The 25,513-nt window shown below is 36.8% G+C and overlaps 1 protein-coding gene across 2 annotated transcripts in view; it reads left to right on the top strand.

Annotated features, from left to right (window-relative positions):
* LOC132092204 (protein FAM184A-like) overlaps positions 1–25,513 on the top strand; it is a 111,913-nt gene that overhangs the window by 21,105 nt on the left and 65,295 nt on the right. For both annotated transcript variants that reach the window (XM_059498351.1, XM_059498352.1), the window contains exons 2-4: positions 17,235–17,666; positions 18,598–19,020; positions 23,639–23,774. In XM_059498351.1, the coding sequence (XP_059354334.1) occupies positions 17,235–17,666; positions 18,598–19,020; positions 23,639–23,774 (991 nt within the window). The remainder of the gene's footprint in view (positions 1–17,234; positions 17,667–18,597; positions 19,021–23,638; positions 23,775–25,513) is intronic.

The raw sequence follows: 25,513 nt of genomic DNA, 5'->3' as shown, positions 1-25,513 counted from the left end.
AGATTTGAAAAAGGAAAATAATAATGCTTGCATTCTCCCTGAATACCTGTGTCACTATTTTAAGTCACCACAACTTTTGACCATTTTTGGATCATCTCCATGAAAAATGGTTTAAAACTCTCCACAAAGACTCGAAGATCCTCCATAGACTTGTCTGAGTAAATGGTAGACAACAACATTTGCTAATTGATTGTTTTTTTAAGATGAGACTTATCAAAGTGTCAACTTGCCATCAGATATGGCTGAAAATATGTTCTCTGATGAAACATTTTAACTCTTATGGCTAAAGAAACACTGTCTGAAAATGTATTCGATATTTGTTATGTAAATTCTACACTTAAGACAGTTCTTTTTAAAACCTTAACATATTGTTTTGACTTTATTTGAGGGGTGCTTGCTTAAATTAGGTTAAATTAACTTGATTTTGGTGAGTTAATGCAAATGTTTGTTATGTCAGAAATGCATTGCAACTCTAAGGTTTTTCCATTGCATGCTCAGCACATTTGATTCTTTTCAGAAGCTCCCACAGTGGCCATGAGGCCTTGTCCTCTAATGTAGCTTATAAACCATGAGAGACTGAATCTATTTTAGACATGACTGCCCCAATCAAAGGCCCAAAGATGTTGTGAAAAAAAATTTATAACTCATGAGTCTTATTCATAAAAATGTATAGTGCAGTTTACTCACTAAAGGATGATTCTGTGTCTCTTCTATGCAGTGTTTGAAGGGTTTTGTAATGAGATTCAGTCATTTGAGAGTCCTGGGGGTTTAGAGAGAGAGACATGGCTGGCAAACAGATGCACAAGCCTCGAGATGCACCTGTTGCTGTACTTTGGGACCTGGCCTTCATACCTTCTGCATTTCAGATTGTTCTGGGCTTTGGAAGGCACCAGAGCAAATATCTATCATCATTTTCTGCTTGATTTGTCAGGCTGTCATTGCCACATTTTTTTTTCACTTGTGAGAAAAAGGTGCCAGGTTCTATACAAGGACAAGACATATATCCAATAATAAGCTTGTTTTTTGGTAAATATATATTAATATTTCCAAATTAATTTGCTATTCACAAGTTCTTATTGACTCTGAATAATTTGGGTATCTGCATATTTTCTCTGATATATTGTGTATAATTCTCCCATCTATTCTTAAATACCCCATCACTGGAAGTAATTTCATGTTGACTCAGAAAAAGCTCTGGCAGATTCAATGAAGGATTTGTCAGATGATAGCTCTTGAGTCTGTGAGTCTTTTTAAATGACTCATTAGAAGAACCAGATCAAACGAAATGAGCTACACTGGTTTTAATGTTACAGTATGTTTTTAATTATAAAAATGATATTTTCAAAGTAATTGTTTGCTTGTGAATCAGGCCGCACTGTTTGTGTTGTAGGCATTTGATTCAATAAAAAGAACTGGCTCATTAGATTCATTTGTTCATGAATTGGACAACATTGGTTGTGCTGTTTGTTTTTGATTTACTAAAATTAAATTGTTTAAGAATTGGACCACATTGTCTGCACTAATGTGTTGGAGTGTCTAAAAAGAACTGGTTCATAAGAATCATTTGTTAATTAATCGCACCACACTAGTTGCACTGTGTTTTTGATTCATTAAAAATAAACTGTTCATTAGACTCATTTGTTCATGAGTCAGACCACACTATTTGCACTTTGTGTTTGATTCAATAAAAAGAACTGGTTCGCAACAATGATTTCCTCATTAATTGGACCATACTGGTTAAGCTGTTTGTTTTTGATTTATTATAATAACTTTTTGTTCATAAGTCTGACTACACTTGCGACCAGTGTAGTCGTATTTGTGAACAAATGACTCTGTCATTGCTTGAATCCCACAAGGACAACTTAATGAAGTTATTAAGTTGCCAAAATTTTGCAGTGCATGCCTTTTTTATCTCATCAATTATCACATTCACTTCCTACAGCAAATTGAGATAACATTTTATTTGATTCAGTGGTGCATGAAATTCTAGTATAGAGTGATCGATAAGATCGATCTTGGTTTTTTCATGATCTGTGAAATCATTGACCAGCCCTAACTGTAGATAGATTGGTAGACATTCAGTAATTATTCCTAAATTCTTTCTATACATACACAGCCTATGTGGAACAATAATTGCTTAGCTAAAAGTATGAAAACATTGTTATAATGGTCAGTGACCTTTATCCAATGTAAAAAATAAAGTAACCTTGTCCAATGTCATTCCTCGTCGCTGCCAGAGGGACCATGCAGGTAGACAGATGGCACTATACAGCCTGTTGACAGCAGGCACCAGGCAAGAAGAATCCCCAGTAGCGCTTCTTAGAACACAATGCTGGAAAAAAAACACTGGCTAAAAGTCCTCTAAGATACCACACTGTTCATTACGGACTCTAATTTGGCATCCATCCTGTTTCCTGCTTTGTCTCTAGTGAGTTCAAAGTGAGTGCGGTATCCAAGGTAAACATCCTGATTGGTTTGTCCATGCCTTTGGAATAATCTGAACCGCTATTGTTCCTTTAGCAGATGACAGCATTAAAAAACAAGCCATTCTTTTGCTTCCGGTTGGCGCTGCAGATGGCAGCCATCGTTTGTTGGTACTGTTTTTGTTTGTTTGTCCTGTCTTAAGCAATATTTTCCCGATCAGCTTTATGTATGTATATACATATATATGTATCTATGTATGTATGTATATGTTTATGTATGTATGTATGTAGCCTATGTATGTATGTACCAGGACCACCTTAAAAAAACACAAAAAAACTGTCTCAGGTTACGTATGTAAACATAGTTCCCTGAGTAGGGAACGAGAAACTGCGTCCTCTAGGGGGCGCTTTGGGGAACACCTCGTCGTGACCCGTGTCTGAAGCATACATCGAAAAAACACCCAACTTGTTGGCCGGCGACAGCCTCCGACGTCACTACCGGCTCGACTATAAATCAGCACCGGGAGAGCACGTCATTATCTTCTTCGTCTGAAGCTTGCGTCCGAAGCATGGCAGGGAGCTAGAGGACGCAGTGTCTCGTTCCCTACTCAGGGAACTATGGTTACATACGTAACCTGAGACAGTTCCCTTTCGAGGGAACTTCGAACTGCGTCCTCTAGGGGGCGCTTTGGGGAACAGTATACCCACGCCGCCATGCTGAGGGGAGTGCAGGCCAGAATCATGGCGAGCACTAAGTACCAACTCTACCATTTCCATGGGAGTTGCCCCTGGGACGTTAGACGGCTGTCTGTGACAGTACCCCTTACGGCCAAAAAGCCTAAGCTACAAACCCAACTTAATTGTTAGGGCCTCGGCCCAGGGTAGAGCTGAAGGCTTGGAATCAGGAAAGATTCCTTTAAAGGGATACGGCTAAGAACCTAGCATTTCTACCAAGTTTTGCCTGTCACACAGGGGCTACCGCTAGATTACGCAGAAGCTTGCTGAAAGAGCTGTCTCGACAGTTCTCTAGTAGCAACACCCTGTTTAGATAGGTATACGAGGATACATGGGTGGAGTGGCACCCAAGATGAACAGGGCTTTTACCAACTCAAGAAAGGACACGAAGCAACCGCGCGAAGCCCTCACCATATAGGATTTTAGAAAGAACACAGAATACTAACGTGCGAACTTACCACAGTGTGGATTTCAGAAAGTGTGCAAAGACTTCACGTGCACACTTACCATAGCATGGATTTTTAAATACTGTTCTAAGGAGGGGCTCTTGTGGCACTCTTGATAGTATATATATATTTTTTTTTTTTTTGAAAAAGGGGAGCGCTGCTAAGTTACCACGAGAATCAACCAAATAGCCCCTCATGTTGAGGGAAGCGATGCTTGAGGTGTATAAACAAATACACACTGGCTGAATGGAGCCCAAGGAACCAAGGTCTAATCATCTCAAGAAAGGGAACGAAGCGGAGCGCGTAACCCTTATCGTACAAGATTTCAGAAAGTTTGCAGAGTCTAGCGTGCAAACTTACCACTTGTGGATTTTTAGAAAGTGCGCTAAGTGTTCACGTGCACACTGACCACCATGTGGTTTTGAGAAAGTACACAAAGTTTAGCTTGTGTACTTAAAGGTTCCTAAGCATCGCAGAGGCGCTGAATCTCACGGGAGAGGCAAGCTCAATTTTACAAACCTCGGGCGAGGGGAGCATCACCTGAGGCAGCATATATAAGAAGACTTCTGTAACTGCCACCTCCACTTCCCGCTAGATGCGACAGCACCCCTAAGCGGCCAGGAGACCCCTCGGGGTGACCTGGCCGGACATCCATGAAATTCCCTGCAGTGCTGTGCCAGGCCTGATGATCAAGGAGGCTCCCTCAGAAACCTGTGATCTCAGCCGCCTAATACTGGAACATGAAGCCGGATGGCTGGTGCTGGCGAGTGTTTAGTAAACACTGTAACTGAGCACTGCAAAGGAAACTCACAGAGTTTATTAGTAGACACGTTACCACCAGCAATTAAATACACATAAGTATATACAGAGAGGGTTACATTTACTCACCCACCCTCCTGCGCTGGAGCCCCACTCAAGGGGCGCCTCGTTTTGGTCTGGACCATCAGTCAGGTGGTTGCTATGAACATAGAACCATAAAAACATTATAGGTCCAGCATAGGAGACTGTTATGCGAGATCCTTGATCAGGTGGAGAGCTGGTGGTTACAGGGGAATTAGGAAGGGGAGGATAAAAGCAGAAGTTAACCCTATGAAGTCGATTAACGTATATACGCGTTATGAGGCTATTTTTCCTGATAACCTCTTAGACTCCAGAAGGTTAAAAATCCCCAAAGGGAACAAGTAGATACCTCGGTATCACCCTGATTCGGACGAGAATGTTGCCTCGTCTAGATCATACCCCTTAGGTTCTGCTAAACTCCTCGTGACCCACAATTCCTCTAACCCCTGCCCGCAGGTGGGGGAGGAGCGCGAGTTGCGACACTAGCCTTCTATGCCCGTCTTTGATCCTCAGATCGAGACAGGCCAGGACCCCTATGTTGTTCGCGCTCAGACCTGGACCTTCGTGGAACGAAGGATCTGAAAGCAGCAGAGTGCGCCTTCGTCTCCCTGAACTTCTCAAATCGCCAGCTCAACGGAAATACCGAAAAGCTCAGAAGGCGAAACCTGAGCATCGAGAAGAAAGCATTTTCTTTCCTCCCGATGTCTGCCATGTTCATCCACAGATGTCTCTCTGCTGCCACCATGGCCGCCATAGTCCTGCCCATGGCAGAGGCGGCCTGCTTGGTAGCACGGAGAGAGTGGTAGCTCAGCTACCTGATCAGAAAAAGGCCCCTGCCTCTATCCAGGTCTCTTAGCAGATCAGTCTGATATGCTTGAAGCACCAGCATTGTGCTGTAATAAAGCCACAGCCTGACCTGCTACTGCGTATGCCTTGCCATTTAAGCGAGATGATTTTCTGAAGGGGCTTAAATGGCAAGGAGGGAGATTAAGAGAGGATGTTTCCCCTGCAGAAAGAAGAAATTTTCACAGATAAAAATTATTAATAAATATATATATATTTTTTGCTCTTTCTACAGGGGGCATTCCCTCATAGCCGCTTTCGTGCATCACCTCGATGTCGGCAGATTACTTTCATGCCGAAACCGATGGATGCGAGAAGAAAACGGCATCTTTCATTTCTTTTTAATCTCTGTATGGAGATCATGCAGAAATAAAAGGCTCACCTGAGCTGGAGGGTTATGGTCAAAAGGTTTTTTAAATTTTCGCTCAATAACCTCCTACAGCTCTACATACGCAGGGCAGGAGAATTGAGAAGGCTCAGCCTCAGCTTTTTCACCATCCTCAAATATCTCCTGCTTTTCCTGGGTAAAAACCCAGCAGAGCACTAACCTCAGTATCAGAAAGTGTTAAAGATATAACATCATCCTCCCGAGGCTCTCTCTCGTCCGCCGCCCTTTTTCCTTATTTTTTTTTGTTTTATTTTTTTTTTTTTTTATGAGCGCGAAAGGGAAAGTCCCTCTTTAAACCATTCAGACAGATCCACCTGTATTCTCACGAGCTCATTCTGTTCCACGCCTCAACGCGGACAGGTCCTGAACTGCGGGAAGCAGATGGCTGCCTTTTTTTCCCCTTTTCTTTCAGAAGAGAGACGAACGAGAGCGGAGCTTTTTCCATTGAAAAAACGCTCACAATGCACGCATATTGCAAATGACGCAAAGATCGCGTGTGTCATCAGGTGTCAAATAACTCCGACACGGATGCACACATCGTCTAAACGCTTGCTAGTTGTCGCCATGATAAACAGAGAGAGATAGCCCTAACCGGTTCTTTCAGATGCACGCTTCAAACAAAACAGTCAGCGAAGATGAAGAAGATAATGACATGCTCTCCCGGTGCTGATTTATAGTCGTGCTGGTAGTGACGTCGGAGGCTGTCGCCGGCCAACAAGTTGGTGTTTTTCAATGTATGCTTCAGACACGGGTCACGACGAGGTGTTCCCCAAAGCGCCCCCTAGAGGACGCAGTTCGAAGTTCCCTCGAAAGGGAACACAAATTCCTCATGTGTTTGGGCACACCTGGCAAATAAAACTAATTCTGATTGTAGGAGCCTAAATGCAGTTAGCTGATACATAATTTTAATTTATGCGTTAAATGGTAATTTACATGATTCATTTTTGTGGACGAAATTGAAGGTAATATTTACAGTATTTACAGGTTTATGCAGTTAATATTTACAGTAATGCAAGGAGTTAATTGTGTCATTATCTAAAATGTGTATGGATAATTTAGAGTGCATATTACATTGGTTATATTTTGGGAATAGAGGACTGTAATCGCATTTTTGTCTTTAATCACATGTACCTTTAATTGCTTGGGATACTCTCGCGAGAATGAAAAAAAAAATAGGGCTTCATTGTGGAATGGTCAGGCAAGCAGAGAGTGGAGCCACACAGTTTTTTGACCTTTTTTTTCTCTCTCTTTTACTTTTGTCGGTAATTAATCGTTGTTATTTTATGTAATATTCCTGTGCTGATGTTTTTTGATGCTAACTGAGTAAACTGATACGTTTTTTCACGAGTGGTTCTGTGGATTTATTGATGTGGATTCTGACGAAGGGAGTGGACAAAGTGTCAAGCTAGGGCTTCATTCAGTGGAAACCTACACTGATTCTGTCTGTCTGTTGTTCTGTCTATCATTCTGTCATTCTATCATTTTACATTATCATTCTAGTTATCTTTTTTGTTCAATCTGTCTCTGTCTGTCGTTCTATATATCATTCTATCTTCCTGTCTTCCTGTCTGTCTGTCTTGCCAACATTCAAAACTTTTTTTTTTGTTCTACAAAATTCTACAAAACATCCAACTTCAAATAGCAATTTTGCATTTTGTTTGCTACTCAAAAACATTTCAAATTCACAAACTGAATTGGAATTTGAACAAAGTTATTTCAGTTCAAATCTGAATGAAGCACAACCCCGCTAGGGAGTCATACATTTAACACTCAGCTCCATTTGTTTTTCACACTAGTATCTGAATATCAAGTTCACAGAAAGAAAGATATGCCTGTGGTATGAGCTGCAAGGAGACAGATCACTACGTACTTTATCAAAAGGTCTTTTTGAGATGGAGATGTGGATTTTTAAGTGCTGTGAAGTCTGATTTAAAACCTCTCCTGCAGGTTTAAATTCCACTGGGTGTAAATCTCAGCCTGCAAATAGTTCTCCTCGCCTTGATTTTTCTGCCGTAACTGCCCATCAAAGCTCTGACCCCATGCTCAGCTGTCAGAGTTGGCTTGCTCAAACTCTTTTTTTCTTTTATGCCCTCATTTGGTACTTTCTCTTTCTTATAGAAGGAAACTTCACCTTTTTTTCTCATTGTGCTTTCTTTACTTTTCTTTTTTCACCAGGTGTTTTTATTTTCTTCGCATTCTGGAAGTTAGAATAGTTAGTAGCTGTAATCTTTACTCTCTAGAGGACTGGTGTCTGAAGTATTACATAATACCCTCTGGTAGTTTAATTGCTAGTGAAGAAATGGAGAAGATATATAAGAGGGTTATGAGAAAACTGAGGAACATTACAGCTCATGTAGGAGGCATCTCAGCCTCATAATCTACATGGTATGGAAGCCGGTTTCACATTGAAGTAAATAAAAAATAGGAAGGCACTTTGATATAGTTTGACATAAAAGAAAATTCAAAATATTAAGATAAACAGTCACAATTCCAAGAAGCAAAATCACATTGCAAGATATAATATCACATTGTGACACAAGAACATGAAACTACAAGTAACGGTTGGGAGATACTGTATAAAGCATTTATGAGAAACAAAGTCATATTTACTCTGAGGTGGAGATGCTTCCATAACCGGGGCTATAGGGAAGCTGATTAATGAAGCTAACACCTTAGTGTCACGCTTATCCCTGACTTGCTTTCAAATAGCATTGTCTTTTTGATTTATTATCTTTGCTCAAGAGTGCCATTGATATTTAGTACAGCAGGCTTTGCCAATATCTGTGACTTTGGTGCCTGTGTTCGCTCAACCCAAATCTGCTTGGTGCAGCAAACTTTCCAGGGCACTGAACAAGCACTGCCACCCTTCCTAAATGCACTTTATATCCTTCTGTCCTCAGGAGTAGCATGAATCAATTTTTGAAAGAAAGACTATTGCAGGTAACAGCTTGGGAACTGAAGGAGTGACCTACCAATTTTCCTTAAGGAGAAATCCATTTGTTATTCCAAAACTGCAGATTGATCTCTCTTCCAAACTCAAAACAAACAGAAAAACCAAGTGTTATCTTAAAATTGGATTATTGGCTTTGTGTTCGGATGGTTCTTAGTGCACAAATCAGATTTAAACATAAGCCAATGAAACTCCCATAGCTTTTGTACCATTAATCTTCTTTTATATTGTGGTGGAGGGCAACTTTTGAAGGTAGTTGTGCTTCATTAGATTCCACAGGACTGACTCTGGCTCTCTGAGGAGACTTTAAAAGTTTTTTATTTTTATTTGGCCTTTATTGCCATAAAAAGCAGCCATGAAGAGCATTTAAACTGAAGTGTGAATATTCATGTGGAACTGAGATTGGGAGGAAGTCTAGGATAAAACAAACACTTAAAATGGAGATCCAAAACACATCCAAATAAGCACATCCAAAATCCTCTGTTCAAACACTTGTGTTTGGGTTTAACATGCACCCAATGTGAGGAGAACGAGTTTAGTTAACAAGGAAAAAGTTGATGATACCTGTATGCATATTTATGGGGTGAGAACTGCCAGGGATCATGCAGTATTTATTTAATGAATTAAATATATTTGGGATGAGTACGATTTTTTTTTTATGCAATGAATACTTTTATTCAGCACAAATGCATTAAATTGATCAAAAGTAACAGTAAAGAGTAAAATGTTTATTTATCAGAAAATCAGCAAATTAGAATAATTTATGTAGGATCATATGATACTGAAGACTTGAGTAATGATGCTGAAAATTCAGTAATAACTTCAGTAAAATTCAGTAATACATTACATTTTAAAATATATTCAAATAGGAAACATGTTTTAAATGTTGTTAATTTTTCACAATGTTACAATTGCTACTGTATTTTTGGTCAAATAAATGCAGCCTTGGTGAGAATAAAATACTTCTTTTAAAAACATAAAATAATCTAATGATGCAATGCATTTTTAGACACTAAATTATAAAAATCGGAAAAACTTACCGTTTTTTTTTTTTTTTTGAACGTTGTATAGATTCAGTAATGTGGTGAATAGATTTTCAAAAAGGCTTCATTGAATAAACATGAGTAACGTTACGTACTGCACGTTTAATAATAATAATTCCTTACATTTATATGTTTAAATATCAAAACGAGGCACGGTGTTTTTATATCACTGTATTTCTGAAGGAAGACTTGCATGTTATATGCCTGAAAAAGCAGCGTTTGTGAGCTCAGCACTGCTTTGTTTACAGCTGTTACTGTGGAAACCTCTATTTCTCGCGCTTTATGCATCTCCTGCTCGGAAATTTTAATTTGCATTTTCATTAAGTCCACCTGATTTACGCAGCAAACATATTTTGTTTGTTATCAAAAAAAAGATCTACTCTAGAGGGACTTGGCTGCTGTTATTGATTCTATTTGGAAGTCTACCAGAAGTTAAGTTAGGGCCACAAAAGCACGCATGCGCAGTAACGTTTGTTTATGTTGTTGTCGTTGAAACCATCTATAGATTAGCCAATTTGTTAAGACTTGGTTTATAGTGAACATTTTTATGAATTTAGTAGATTTTGGGAGGTTTTAAGGACAGACTTTTGACTAGAGAGGAGTTTCGTTAACTTTACAATTGTTCCGAGGTTCCACAAGAGTTGTAGAGATGTACTCAGCATTCTCACACCCTGTATTTTTGATTTCGGACTGGCTTTGTAAACAGGGCTGACAGCTTTTAATATTGACTGTAGCACCCGAGGCAAAGGCAGCACGTAGAATTTAAAGTGAGCTTATTTTTCAATGCCCGTGGCAAAGGAAGTGTAGCTCGAGACCCTGTTGTATGACCCCCTTCATTGAATTTGCAAAAAAAAAGAGATAAAAAAAGATATTCTACTAGTCCTTATGCAGAATTTCAGTTTCAGAGCACAGTAATATTTTAATGACATTTAATAATAACTGACCTCATCAAGGCAACATTTAATGATGAACTGGCACAGGACTGCAAACACGAGGCTCTGTCACATGGATTTGTGACATTATTTTAGAGTTTTTATGTTTTAAAAAGTCTCTTCTGCTCACCAAAGCTTAATTTGTGTTAAAATACAGTAAAAAGTAATTTCGTGAAATATTATTAAAATAACTATATTCACTTTTAATAGATGTTAAAATATCATTTTTGGCACACTGGTCACGCCAGTCTTCAGTGTCACATGATTCTTGGGAAGTCAGTCTAATATGCTGATTTGCTGCACTTTTTATGTATTACCGTAATTCCTCAAGTAAAAGCCAGGGCATGCGCAGTTATCATCAGCTCCTCGGTTCTCGAATCAGACGCGTCCGACAGAAACGGTTCTCGGTTCAGTGTTCTGGTGATCCGAAAACTGATGCAACCGGTTCTTGACTCGAGAACGAGAAACGCTCCGGCAGTGGGCGTGTATGTTCGTTAACTGGCTCTGCTGCACAAATTTTCCCCCAGCCTTTATTTAAGACCGGCCTTTATTTGTCCGTGTTGACCACGCCCCCGGCCACTATAGGAACCCGGCTTTTATTTGACTACCGGTTTTTATTTACGTAATTTTATTTATTTATTTGTTTATTTATTTTATTACGGTATTTCTTATTATTATCATTGTTGACAGGGGTTGTTATGCCTCATATTTTTGTGTAAACTTGTTACATTTTTTTCAGGATTCTTTGATGAATAGAAAGAAGAGCATTTATTTGATCTTTACCGTGTCATTCCAGCCTTACTGAATAAAAGTATGAGTTTCTTTGGGGGGGGGGGAGAACGGTAGTGTATGCAATAGTCATTACACTCATGACTGATGGTTGGAAGACCTGCTTTCTTATTTTCAGTCTGTGTACAATGCAAAGCACAATGAATACAGTAGATTATCAGTAGCTGTGTGAAACATCCCTTAAATCTAAGAAGTAACAACAAACCAACCTTGTAATTAAAAACTCTCAGGAGCCCAAATTAGACTCCCCAACACCTTTTACATAATTGGGGTTTCATATTGTAGTTGAAGAAACACTCTGCTATGATGAAACCAAAGGGGAACAAATGTAAGTATATTTCACACCTCCAGGTCTCACTGTATACAGTGCCATTTATGCAGCAGGAAATTAGAGCTACAAAACCCTTTATGAGCCTTTAAATAATGATTAATAAATGTTATAGTTGAAGTCGTCTGCACAGTTGTTTTCGTTTCCGAATTTTTCCTGCCAGACCATACTGTTCTTTTTCAACTGCTTTAATTACCTATTCGTTAAAGGTGTGCCTTGCAGTTTAGTGGATACCATGCATATAATTACACTAATTAGCACTATCTCTCAACTTCATTATAACCAATTTCCCCACTTAATGCATATTCATATGTCTGCCAGTTATGAATTGATCCTGTGTGCCTGAGAATGCAGAATCAATGGACAGAGAGCTGTAGTGCATGGTCAGTCATTCATTAAAACAGAGAATATGTTATATATAACAGGTCAAAGCTTGATGCCAAGTCAATAGCTGTAAGAAGAGCTCTTATTGCACTTTACAGACCCATTTTAATCTTCTACCAAGCCACATCTTGTGAAATAGACTTTGATTGAAGCCACACAGTAACCTCCTACTTCACCTCAAAAGTGGTCTGGACCATTTTACATGCAGCCTTTATACACTGAACAATATACTGTTCTCTCTGCACCACTGCAAATGACTGTAATTATCATTATCATGGTCTTGGCCTTATTGACTGATGTTGAAACAGTTGTAATGACTCTCAGATTCAAATACAAAGTGATTAAGACTTCGCAGTGTTGTGGGAGTTAATGGGTTTTTCTCATATTCCATTTGGGAGTGGGACAAAATCTCACTGACTGCAAGATTAATTGGAAGTATTCAGGACTAAAGTTTGAGCAAATGTGGCAAATAAAAAAAGACAATACAGTTTAAGTTAAAAACTTCATTACAAAGACTGTTCTAAATCTAAACCATTAACCAAATCGTCATATTTTGTCAATGCAAACATTTCTAGCCATGCTAGCTCAACAGAACTCAATTCATAACACACTCAAACATTTATAAATACGTAGTCAGTGCTTGAAGTAAAAAAAAAAGAAAGAAAGAAGTCCCCCCCCCCCCAAAAAATATAAATTATATATATATTACATATATATACATAATTTTTTCCCCATAATTCCCAATGTGTAGCTTAGAGATAATATAAGCACAAGTGTATATGACCCGTTAAAAATACTAACATTTGTTTCCTGGGAATTAATTTTGCATGCGCAAAAATTACAGCAAATACAGCAAAAAACTGAACGGTAGGATTCACATGGTCTTCATATTACATAATGCACCTCAGCGCTTCTGACTTGCACATCCCTACTTGACATTTATCCTGCTTGCATTAATTCTAAGAAACGCACATAACTTCATAAGTAGGCCTACTAAATTTTCATATGATAATATTAAATATTTTAACTACATTGTTTTTCTTTCATTTTCCCGACTGCATTCGTCAGATGTAACACAAGCTGACAACTATTTGCTTTGATGTGTTTGTTTGTTAACTTGTGGTTAAAGCACCACTCAGCGGTTAAAAGCTGCAAATGCACTTAGCAGTCGTGGTGGTGCTCGCGGTGGTAAGAAGCAAACTCTGGTTGGCCACCTACTGTATGTAATGCCGAAAGAAAGAAAAAGAACGATGTTTAGAGCATTTTGTATGTAAATAAGCACCAGTTAAGCTGCAATACCAAACAGGACTACAGGGAGACACCAAAAAACCACTAACCCTGCTGCCTGAACCTGTTGTAAATGCTGCTATACGGATTCATTCAGAATAACTAAACTACTTACCACTGTGTAATCTTAAACACCTTCAGCCAGCATTCATTATAAAACACTTTTAATTTTAAGTCAAATAAATGCTGAAAAGAACAATTTACATACATCTGGATGCGAGTCACTATTCTGTTCACCATCTCTGATGAAATTGGACGTGTTTTCTCTGCATTAGCGCTGTTTTACACGTATTACTTATTACTGATGCATATCCTTACTGTATCCTTGAACTTTCCAGAAGTATACCTGTTTCAAATTACCTGCTTTATTGTGTCATTTCTAATCATCCAGACACTGACACTTTGACTCAGTAAAAAGTGCCAGTACGCTAAAGACTGAAATATTGCCAGTATTGAAGTGCCGGTATTGCGTAACAGTGTTTACTGACCCATTTCAAGCACTGTTGTCCTTTCAGATTGTATACTGAATGGTAACTTTTAAATTTTAAATATTGATAGTGTTTTACTAGAAAATACCTTTTCAGTCTTTCTACTTAAAAAAGAAATTGCTAGCAATTTCTGAGTAAAAATGTTTTTCTAAATAAATTTTACACATTTTTTTTTGTGTGTGTATCTTACAAACATTAACAACTCATTATTCTATAGTAAAATACATGCATAATAATAAATATGAAACCTGTTATTTCAGTATTACTTAGATACTATTTGTATTGTTATTAAGTACTTATAGTTTTTATTAATATTTTGAGCTTTAATTATTTTTAAACTGTGCTGCATTGCAAGACATCACAACAGAAGTGTACATTTGATGCTTTAAAATCTTGTCTAGATTTCAAGCTCACTCGATTATGTACACTGAGCTCATGACAGTGGCTTTTATTTACAGCATGATAGGAATTGTAACACTGTACTGGAATGCACCAATCGAACATGTTCAGAGAAATGTGACTAGACTTCTAAACATAATAGCTCAAAAACTGTTTTAGTCACATTGACTCTTTTTTCAAGTGAAATAGCTAAACCATTCCAGAAGTGTTTTACTCAGCAACAGTCAGTGCACATCAGTGTGAGTGTGTAACTTCCAGGATGTTCTGAGATTTAAAATGAATGCTGGCACTCTGACTGCCTTCTGAATTTTAATATAGTCCTATACAGGATGACTGACACTTTCTTTTCACAATTTCAGTATGAATTGTCCTTCCAAGAAAGAGTTGTGCATTTCCTCAAAAAGAGTCATGAATATGTGCTATACTACTGTTCAATGAGTTGGGCTCAGATTTGTATTATTAGTAGTATTATTATTATTATAATAAGAAAGAAAGAAATAGTTTTTTTTCTAAAAACCTTTACATTTTTTAAAAACTCATGCTTCATATTTTGTTTTATGCTAATTATTTGATTACACTTTACAGTAATGTTCTTTTTGTTGACAAGGTATTGTGTTAGCTAACTTTTATATTACTATTGTTAAATTTTAATTTATACATATGCATTTTTAGCATTTCAAGCTGTTTAAAATAATTGGAATCTTTTATAATCGGTCAATATGGAGTAAAATAGAAAATACTGAGTAAAATTGAAAATTAACAGTGGACAGTAGTAGATTTATAAATTAACATTAACCTGCATTTATTAAAATAAAAATGTCATACATGTAAAAATTATTTTAAATTAATTGTTCATTGTTAAGTCATATCTAATGCAATAACTAAACATAATTTTTTTTTTTTACTTATCATGAAGATATAATAAAAATTACTGGTACGCCAGAAAAAAAAGCTGTTAAATACCATTCGGTTTGGCTACTTTCATACTGTATTTTTATCTCACATGCCTTAAAGGTAATATAAATGTAGGAGAAATGTAGAAGCTTTGCAAGTGCTCTTTAAAAACAGCATTAGCTAAAGTCAGTAAGGTAGTGGTATCGCCATTGGAAACAGGCCAATTATTGGTTTGGATATGATAAGGTTGAAACCTGTTCATCAGGATCTTTTAAACAGGTTGTGAGGATTTTCTCCACTTTTGACGCAGTAAAAGAGCAGATACAACCAATATGGCCAGTTTTTGCACATCTCTCGGGATCAGCTTCAGACATCAACATGCATTGACTGAGAGAGAGCAAACATAGTCAAAGTAACTGAACCACCGTTTCTTCTGTGTCCACTGCTGCCCTTATCAGCTCATTTTTGTCTGGCTGAGAGGTGAACTGAGTGAATAGTGTGGTGAAAGAAAACTGGAGAATAATGGAATCCTGTGTGGTCAATCCTGGGGGAGAGTCGGCTATAGATGTGATGAGAGTAGCACATACTGTACGTCTTCAAACTGAGTCACGGTTTCTCACAGAGCAGGATTTGTAATGGAGATAACTCTATTGTGCCGCTCTCAGGTGGCCGAATGGCTCTCACCTAATCAGATGTCTAGACAATTATGGAAATGAAGTGAGAGCTGGACACACAAAGCATGAGAATTGCAGTCGAAGGTCACTTTGTTTCCAAATAATTGGAAGCAGGGGAATAGTTTGGCTTAGAAGAAATAAGAGCTGTTTTGGATGTCTTTGCTGTTTCAACACTGAAGTTGCATTTTCCGATTTCCTTTTAATTTGTGGACGTTTATGCATTTGTGCTCTGATTTTAAATTCGGGGCTGTCAATGGCGGATGAAGGTATGAATTTATCTCCTATTTCATGTCTGTAATTTTAACTAAATAACTAAAAGTATTCATGAGCAACCCAAAGTTTTATTTCATGAAGCTAATCTCAGACCTATATTAGAGACTTTCAAGCTCTCTCCCTTTAAAAACGTGTCTGAACAGTTTTTGTGCACTGTTTCTGATTAGCTTTCTTTGGAAAATGCATTAGCAGCCTCATTCATGGTATAAAAAACATAATTTATATTTTTAATAATTAATCTTATTGGTCTAGGCAGTTCTCAGTTGGTGGGTTGCAACTTATAAATAGGTCACATTTTTGTACTAAAGGAGAGTCACAGACAGTTGGGAAACTCTAAATTAAAATAAAAATAATAAATTGCAACTAACCATACAATTATACACCCCGATTGCATAGTTATTTGCATATTAAAAGATAGGCAAAACAATAATTATGTTGTTGCTGATGTCATAGATAAAACAGCCAGTGACCTGTAACTGTGTATAAGTTGCCAAATTATACAGATGACAAGATGAACAGGTTACTTGACATCCTCTGATCTTCAAAAACCATGAATTAAAACTATGCAAGTTAAATGAAATATTACAGTAAAAATTGTTCATTATTTGTTTATATATACAGCTTACTGTATGTCATGCTAATATTTTTCACAAATTGTCAAGCCTATTTGTATTTTTATGTGCGGTTTTGGTACTTTTGATGTCCATTGTAAGCTTTACAACCACTACAGAATAAGTATAGCAAGAAACAGAAAAGTTTTTCGTAAATATGGTGTTACCCTACAAGTTTAACATCTCAAAGTATAATGGAAACCCTTTCCCATATTTGAGCTGGATTTAAAGGTCAGTCAAAGCAAGTTTGCTAAAGTGTCTCGGTTCCTTGAGTGGCTTTACATGTGTAATGCATTAAGCACAAAAACTCTAGATCAGCAAAACAGTGTTTACTTAACCTTTAACATTAAGCTTGTTCTGTGGCATTTCTCAACTTTTTAAGCTGTCATGGACTGAGCAAACACAGGTTATGCTGCCTAGAAGGTTCTAGAAGATGATGCAACTTTGATTCATTTGAGCCTTATTGCAATGTAGATCTCTCAATGCTCCATCCTTTCACCTGTCCAGGTGATCTATGCCCTCAACACCAAGAATGACGAGCACGAAGCGGCCATCCAGACCCTGAAGGAAGCCCATGAAGAGGAGGTGCAGCAGATCCTCTCGGAAACACGGGAGAAGATCATGCAGTACAAGAGCAAGATCAGCGATGAGATGGACTTGAAGCAGCGCATTCAGTCTCTGGAGGAGTCCATGGAGCTGCACGAGCGGATGAAGCGCCAGGCCCTGGCAGAGTTCGAGACGTACCGTCAGAGGGTGGAGGACATGCAGCTGTGTACGGAGGCGCAGCACACTCAGCGCGTGGTCACCATGTCCCGAGAGGTGGAGGAAATGCGACACTCTTTCGAGGAGAAGCTCCGCTCCTTTGGACAGTTGCAGGCCCAGTTTGAGCAAGAGAAACGGCAGGCTCTTGAGGATATACGTGCTGCACATCGGCAGGAGGTGTGTCCAGTGTTTTTTACTTTATTTACTTATGGTACATATAAAAATCTAGCTGGCATAGGGCTGCATGATTTAGGGACAACAATCTCATTACAATGCATTTTTTCTCATTTAATATGCAATTACATTTTTTTTTTATTAAATGATTGTAATTTAATTAACATTTAACAATTACTAAATCAAATCAAAATAGTACTACTGTAATGTTTCACTGTAAAATAAAATAAAAAACGTTTTAATAGTAATACAATAATACAACTGTAAACTTATAAACTTAAACTTTTAAACTAAATATGTAATACTTTAACATGTAAACTTAAGTCTTAATTTCCTAATTTTTCAATTAAATCATCAAACCTATATTTTGATGGAAAACCATCAAAGTCAGGCTTGCTGACTTTTTAGGGACTAACCAGTCATTCACACAGTTGAATCTGTGTTCATGCTCATTAAATTCACTGTTGCCTTGAAAATATAGATTTTTGTGCTGCATTTAAGAGCGCTATAGAAATATTCTATTAGATTAATATACCTCAGTAAATTCCAAACTATATTATTATTATTATTATTAAATGGTAGTAAAACTATGTTAATGTATTATTTTTTTATTTTTTTTATTTTTTTGCTGAAGATTAATTTTTATGTTTAGATTTATTTAAGTTTGGGTAAATTATAATAATCTGTTGATTAACATTACAGTTTTTACAGGGACAGTACCTCTGGAGCAACTTTGGGTCAAGGTCATTGGCCAAAGGTCATAAATTAACCCTTGTGGGGTTTGAACCATTAAATTTCCAGCTTTTATTTTAAATCATAAGGCTACACAACATTAATAAAGAAATAATGATGTTTTTCCAAATTCTGTCCTGATAAGTGTACATTAAACAGTATCCACTTAAAAAAAACAACACTTGAATTCTTGCTTTTACAGGTTCAAGAACTGCTTCGTTCACACCAAAGCCAGAATGCCAACTACAGCAAAGACCAGGAGAAACTGGGACAGCTTCATAAAGCAGAGGTGGATTCACTTACCGAAAGGGTAGAGGAACTGAAACAGGACAAGAAGCGTCTGGTGGAGGAGTATGAGGCCAAGCTAAATAAAGCCCAGGCATTCTACGAACGGGAACTGGAGGCCATGAAGCGCACGCAGCAGATGACCGCAGAGAACCTACTGGCCTGGAAGAAGACCGAAGCGGAGCTGAGGAAGGAGTTCCAGGCGCAGGAAGCGGCGCTGCAGAAGACTCTGGGGAAGCTGCGCAGTGAACTGCAGCGGGTCCAGGAGGAGGCCAGGGAGAGCAGGGAGAAATCCCACAAACTGCAGGCCTCCCTCATTGTTGCGGAGAACAACATCAAGGTAAAGGCCACCAGATGCATCACATGTCCTTTGAAATAAAATGATAGGGGCTAGATACAACTTAGCACTTTGTGACTCTTTTGTCTATTCCTTTTATTTTCTTTATTTAATTTTTTATTGTATTGTTTTTTTATAGCACTAAAGCTGTTTTAGAAGAATGTAAACTATTAAAAGCTAATTTATTTTAATTAAAGAGTAAAACAGTTGAGTTGTACCATTTTTAAATCCATTCAGTCTATCATCTGGTCTGGTTGTAGCACTTTTAGCTTAGCATAGATCATTGAATCTGATTAGACCGTTATCTCACTCAAAAATGACCAAAGAGTTTTGATATTTTTCTATTCAGAACTTGACTCTTCTGTAGTTACGTTGTGTACTAAGACGACAAAAATGAAAAGTTGTGATTTTCTAGGCGGATTTGGATAGGAACTATACTCTCATTCTGGCGTAATAATCAAGGGACTACACAGCACCTGAAAATAATCCCCAGCAACTCTGCTATTGCTGCAACTACACAAACTAGCAGGGGACTATTTTCAAGATGTGAAAAAGGTAAAACTCAACTGTTTAACTCTAGGGGAGTTGGAAAATGAGCCTATTTTCAAAAAAAGTGGAGTGTTCCCGTAACTTAACTTAACTTAACTTAACTTATTTGTTAACTTATTTGTTAACTTAACTTAATTTCACTTTCATTAGTAAATTTATTGATGCTTAAATCTTTTGTTGCATGTTTAATCTCATTTAATGAGAATCATCTGATCTTAATAGTTCAAATTCCAAAATTATTTCCTAACACGTTCGTGGCCGCTGGTCTCATTTTTAATTAACAGCCCTACATGCTTTTTCTTGTTGAATATCTTGTTTAAATTGCATCACATTATGGTACTAAAATGGGTTTATATTTAATATTAAAAATGGCACAAGCAGAACATTGTAGCAGTGAATGTCAAACTACTGTGGTGTTTTTGTTTCATTCTGAATGCATCAGATGTTTCAGGCACATCTACAGTATAGAGACTTCACACATAGTGACACACATCCTGAACTCTAAATTGTCTTTCAAATATCTTTGAAGAAAACCCCAGTCTGCCAGCATGGTCCTCCAAGGCATTTCTTGGACTTGTTTCTGAATGGAGGAACTGATGAAATGTAATTTATGAGTGTCATCTAAAGATACATGCTTGGCTCGATTTATAATATGCTCGTTCAAATGAACAGTAATGGCCAGTTTAATATTATGTTTGTCTTAGATAAATTCTTGCTTTTATGACACTTTAGAATGATTATTTAATGGCAATGTGCCGAGCATCTTTAGCTGAATGCACACACACAGAGCAGATCTTTAGTGGAATCGATCTTTAGTCACTGTGACATTTTCAGACTGGAGCTCATAATGATCTGACTCCTTGAGGTCTGTGCACATTTTTGTTCATCTTTGCTGATCAAATACTGAATTACTCAGGTAAGAGATGTTTGTAGGATCCACATCACATCTCTTGGAGCATTAAGTATAAACAAAAAGCATTAAGAGGGGAAATCAATTAATTCAAAACCAAATATCTGAGGTTAAATAGCCTGCAGTCACAGTTTTGCATATCAGACACGCTTCAATCAAAGACTATTTAGATTCCACAGGTGCTGATTTTCACCCGATCGCATGAGAGACTCCTGTCGCCTTATTAAAAGATTACACAGCTCATTTTACAGGGGCATTTTTAGTATAGCACCAGACATTACTTCAAAAAATACAATTAAGAATACAGCAAAAGCAATACTATTAAACTATAATATTTTAATACAAGAATATTATAATTATTTAAAGTATTTTAAATGGTATTTTGAAAATGAACTTTCAGAAATCATTCAATTATCCTGATTTGGTGCTCAAGAAAAATCTCTTATTATTATACATGATGAAAACAGTTCATCAGTTCTTGAAATGTTGATTATTATCAATGTTGAAAAATGTTTCTTCTTTTTTTGCGGAAACCTATTTTAGGATTCTTTAATGAATATAAAGTCAAAATGAACATGATTTATTTGAAACTGAAATCTTCTGTAACATTATTAGGGCCCTATAAAAAATTGTTTTATTATATTTTTTAGGGTTTTTTTTTCTTTCAAATTCTGTTTTTTTCTAGACTCTATTTTAATGGTAAAGTTAATTTGTATTAATCAAAAAGCATGTATAACTAATTGAAATCATGAAACGAACACAATTTAACACAATTTACACAATTTAACAGCGATTTATTAAAAGTTGCATTGTTAATGTTTTTTTCATATTCTTTTTGTTTCATTAGTTTTCTGGATTCCATTTTAATGTTTTCATTGAATTTTAATCAACAAAAGCATCTCTAAATAATTGATTTTATTTAAAAATATTTTATTTTCTGGCAAACAAATTTTGGTAAAAACTAAAATTCTGCTAAATATTCCTTGAAAATAATGTTTTAATAATAATTGTATTATTAGTAATAGAACTATCATTACATTCAGTAATATATTTCTGTCACAGTTTCTTCAAGTTAAACTGAATTATTATTATTTCTTTATTTATTTAATTTCTTTATTTTGGTGTGTTGCTGTGAAGTTTTTAATGATCCTGTGATTCTGTGATTTTGTCCATGTTTTCTGCATCGCAGACATCATAGATCCCTACATTATAAATGTTTTATTAATTTAATTATATTTGTATTAATTTATTAATTTAATTATTGTAACAATAAAAACTCCGTAATCTTCGGGAAGAAGGAGGCGGGAACCGGCGGACAATCAAATAAAGACTTTAATAACAAAATAAACACAAAACAGCGCAACAGCCCCTCGCGGACGACTGTTGCACACAAATAAAAAGTAAACACAAACTAAAACCCAGGCCTGGTCCTCTCTCGTCCTTCACTGTCATCGCTCCTGTTTTATATCCTTCCATCCCCTCCGTGGGACTCGAGACCGGTGGGTCGAACAGGTGTCGTTCATCTCCAATCACTCCACCATCAGGGATGGCAGCAGGCTCCGGCCACCTGGCGAACGGCGCCGACTCCTCCGCTCCCTCACGTACGGCAGCCGCCTGTCCGTGACTGATTTCAGTCTTCCACACGAAATCAGCAGCGAGCTCGCCCGTCCCCGGCAACTCACTCCAGCCCACCGCCTCGAGCGTCCATGGCGGCACACTTCCTCGCCTGCTCGATGGCACCGCGGATTCACCACAGCGGCGAGGGATCTTCAGCAGCGCGTCCCTCCTTCTCCCGGACTTCGGCACCACTGTAACGATAAAACCTTCCTAATCATCGGGAAGAAGGAGGCGGGAACCGGCGGACAATCAACTGATATTTAATAATGACAAAATAAATACAAAACAGCGCGTCAGTCGTCCGTGAGGGGCTGACGCGCTGTTTTGTATTTATTTTGTCATTATTAAATATCAGTTGATTGTACGCCAAATAAAAAGCAAAACACAAACTAAAACCCAGGCCTGGTCCTCTGTCGTTGCTCCAGTTTTGTATCCTTCCATCTCCTCTGTGGGACTCGAGACCGGTGGGTCGAACAGGTGTCGTTCATCTCCAATCACTCCACCGGCATCGCTCCTGTTCCCACGTCTCTCGGCCCCGCCCCACTCGTCACAATTATATTTAATAATTAAATATTTAATTTAATGGATTTGATCAATTTAATGCATACATGCTGAATAGTAAAAAAAAGTATTAATTTCTTTTTAAAAAACCTTATTGACCCCAAACTTTTAAATAGTATACTGGATGGATGGATGGATGGATGGATGGATGGATGGATGGATGGATGGATGGACAAAAGTATTAGGAAAACTGGACATTATACCAACAGGGACTTGAGTTAATGGATTTTAAGTTTACAATTGTAATAAACCTGACATCAGTAATTAGGAGTTATGTCCCAACATTTTTGTCCATATAATAGAGATATACAGACAGACAGAGAAGTGTACTGAATCCTACTTAAAATTGCATACTATTTTCTTATGAACTGTGCACCTAAATGTGTTTATTTAGTGAATATTGAATATCTCAGTTCATATAACACTCTCATTGCACCAGTAAAACCATCCAAGACTAAAAGAGTTTAAAAAAAGTTATTGTTAGTTTTTATTTTATTTTAAGCTTCTTATGTGCTTGAATGGGCAAAGACCTAATTCATGTTTCGATAGTAAATTTGAAATCAGTAATAAAATCTATGAGAATTTAATGAGGTATGAGAAGAACAAAATACATTGTATGAATTTTTTCAGTCAAAAAGTTGACGATTTAAACACAATGAGCTCCACAACGGTGGAAGTAAAGGAAAAAGTTCCAAAGGCAATGAGCGATGGAAGCCGAGAGAAGTTCTTTTAGAAAGCGACGGATGAAATTGACAGAGAGAGTAGAGATGAAAGGGCGAGAGCTAATATGTACATGCACAATTAATGAGGATGAATTTGAGAACAGAGGAGACGGTGTGAGAGGAGCTAAAATGGAAAGCGTTACATTATGAGAGGAAGAGACGGAGACAACGTAAGAAACCACATGATGGTTAAATATAGAGGCAGCTCTAATGGGAAGTGTTTTGGTCATTTTTTTTGATTGACTTGTATGTGCTTCTGCAGGAGTTGCATAAACAGTTGGAGGAGGTGACTAAGGACACGGAGATCGTGGAAATCAGGCAGAGGGAGTCTGAGTGTGAGCTGGAGGCATCCAGAGACAGAGTGCAACAGCAGGCCACAGAGATCCTGCTCAAAGCTAGTGAGATATGCACATGCTCTCCCATCACCTCTGTTCACTGTCCACTGTTCAGTCCCACTCCACTCAGTTTCATCCATTCTTCCTTCTACACTGCTTTAGGCTACTAATCCATTACCAGCATGCACAGCTGGCTTGTGTGAGATTCAGAACTAAAGGCTGGGGACCTGAACTGAACTCCTTCATTTGAACTGTGCATGCAGGATACAGAATTCAGTAATTCAGATTCAAATTTACAAATAAAACTAATCCAAAGTCAAATTAAATGAAATTCATATAGTTTAACTGTTATGCATATATTTTTTTATAATACATAGATTACCTATACAAGTATAGGTAATCTATAATAATAATTATTGTTGTTATATTTTTATATTAATATCAATAATTAATATTTATATTACAAATCAATTTTTGAAATGCATGGGTTAAAATAGCAATGTTTGATGTTGAAATCTATTGTTGTCAATATTGCAATATTTTTGAAGTGCATGGGTTAAAACAAGTTTTTTTGGGGGGGTTAAAAGTTCTTTTTTTTCTCATCATCATCATGATATATGGGTTAAAACCTGATCCAGTTTTTATTGATCCAACTGTATTTCAGAATTTTAGATACTTATTTTTCTTTAAAAAAAAAAAATTTTTTTTTAAATGTTGTCATATTTAAACATAAATGATTGATTGGCTAAAAAGTATTGATATTTAAAGATGAACAAAAAAATAAATAAAAAAACTAACTGTTCTTGTAGTTTTTGATGATGCATGCATCTTCATCAAGTGTGTATTTTATAATTATTATTGATTTTGATGCTGTTTTTGTTTAATATTTTATTTAATATTTTTATTAACATTTGTTGTGAAAATTTTTGCTTTTTGTCACAGATTAAGATTAACAAGTTAAAACCTGATTGAGCTAAAATGACTTGATTGACTAAAAACTAGTGATATTTGAAGAATAATAAGAAAAGCAATAAGCAAGCCTAATTATTGGCATATTCATTGGGTAAAGTTAACTTGATTCAGTCATCAATGCAGGATGCAATAGAGACACAGCACCAGTTGCAAGACACCATTGCTGTTAACACAAAAGTCTGGGTTGACGGATCAGCTCCTGGTATCCTGGCAACAGCATATGTGTGTCCTAGCCATGTTCGTCACCCATATTCTGGAATGCTAAAGAAATGACAAGTGCATTTCTTTTTAAACGTTTGTAGTGAAAAAAGTGCAGATATCAGACACTGCCTTTTATTAATACAAAAGAGAAGAAATTGCAGAACCATTTCACTAGTACCAGAACAATTAATGACTCACAAAATACTCAAATTCCCACAATGCAATGTGCCCAGCCTGACTATCCATTTCCAGTGTAAAAAATGAACTGGAACCAATATCAAACCAAAACCCAATATCAGTATCAACCTTTATTTATTTTTTCCGTGTTATTTTAATATTATTTACTATAGTATTTATTAATATTTTGAATTAGATTATCTTTTTAGTTTTCATTTTCAGTAAGTATAGGTTTTTGAGTTTTATTTTATGCTTTTTGTCAGTTTTTTTTTTTTTTACATTTTCTACTTTTTTTACAGTTTTAATTAATTTTTATTTCAGTTTTAGTAATTGTAGTACTTCAACTTTAGTGTTTCAAAATCTGAAATTTTTAATTAACAAAAATTATTTAACTGTTTCGGTTTTAGACAATAACAACACTTCTTGATTAATGTTGACAAAAATTTTTTTAT

Source organism: Carassius carassius, chromosome 18 (assembly GCF_963082965.1).
Source record: "Carassius carassius chromosome 18, fCarCar2.1, whole genome shotgun sequence".
Classification (NCBI taxonomy): Eukaryota; Metazoa; Chordata; class Actinopteri; order Cypriniformes; family Cyprinidae; genus Carassius; species Carassius carassius.
This window is presented reverse-complemented; position numbering and strand designations above follow the sequence as displayed.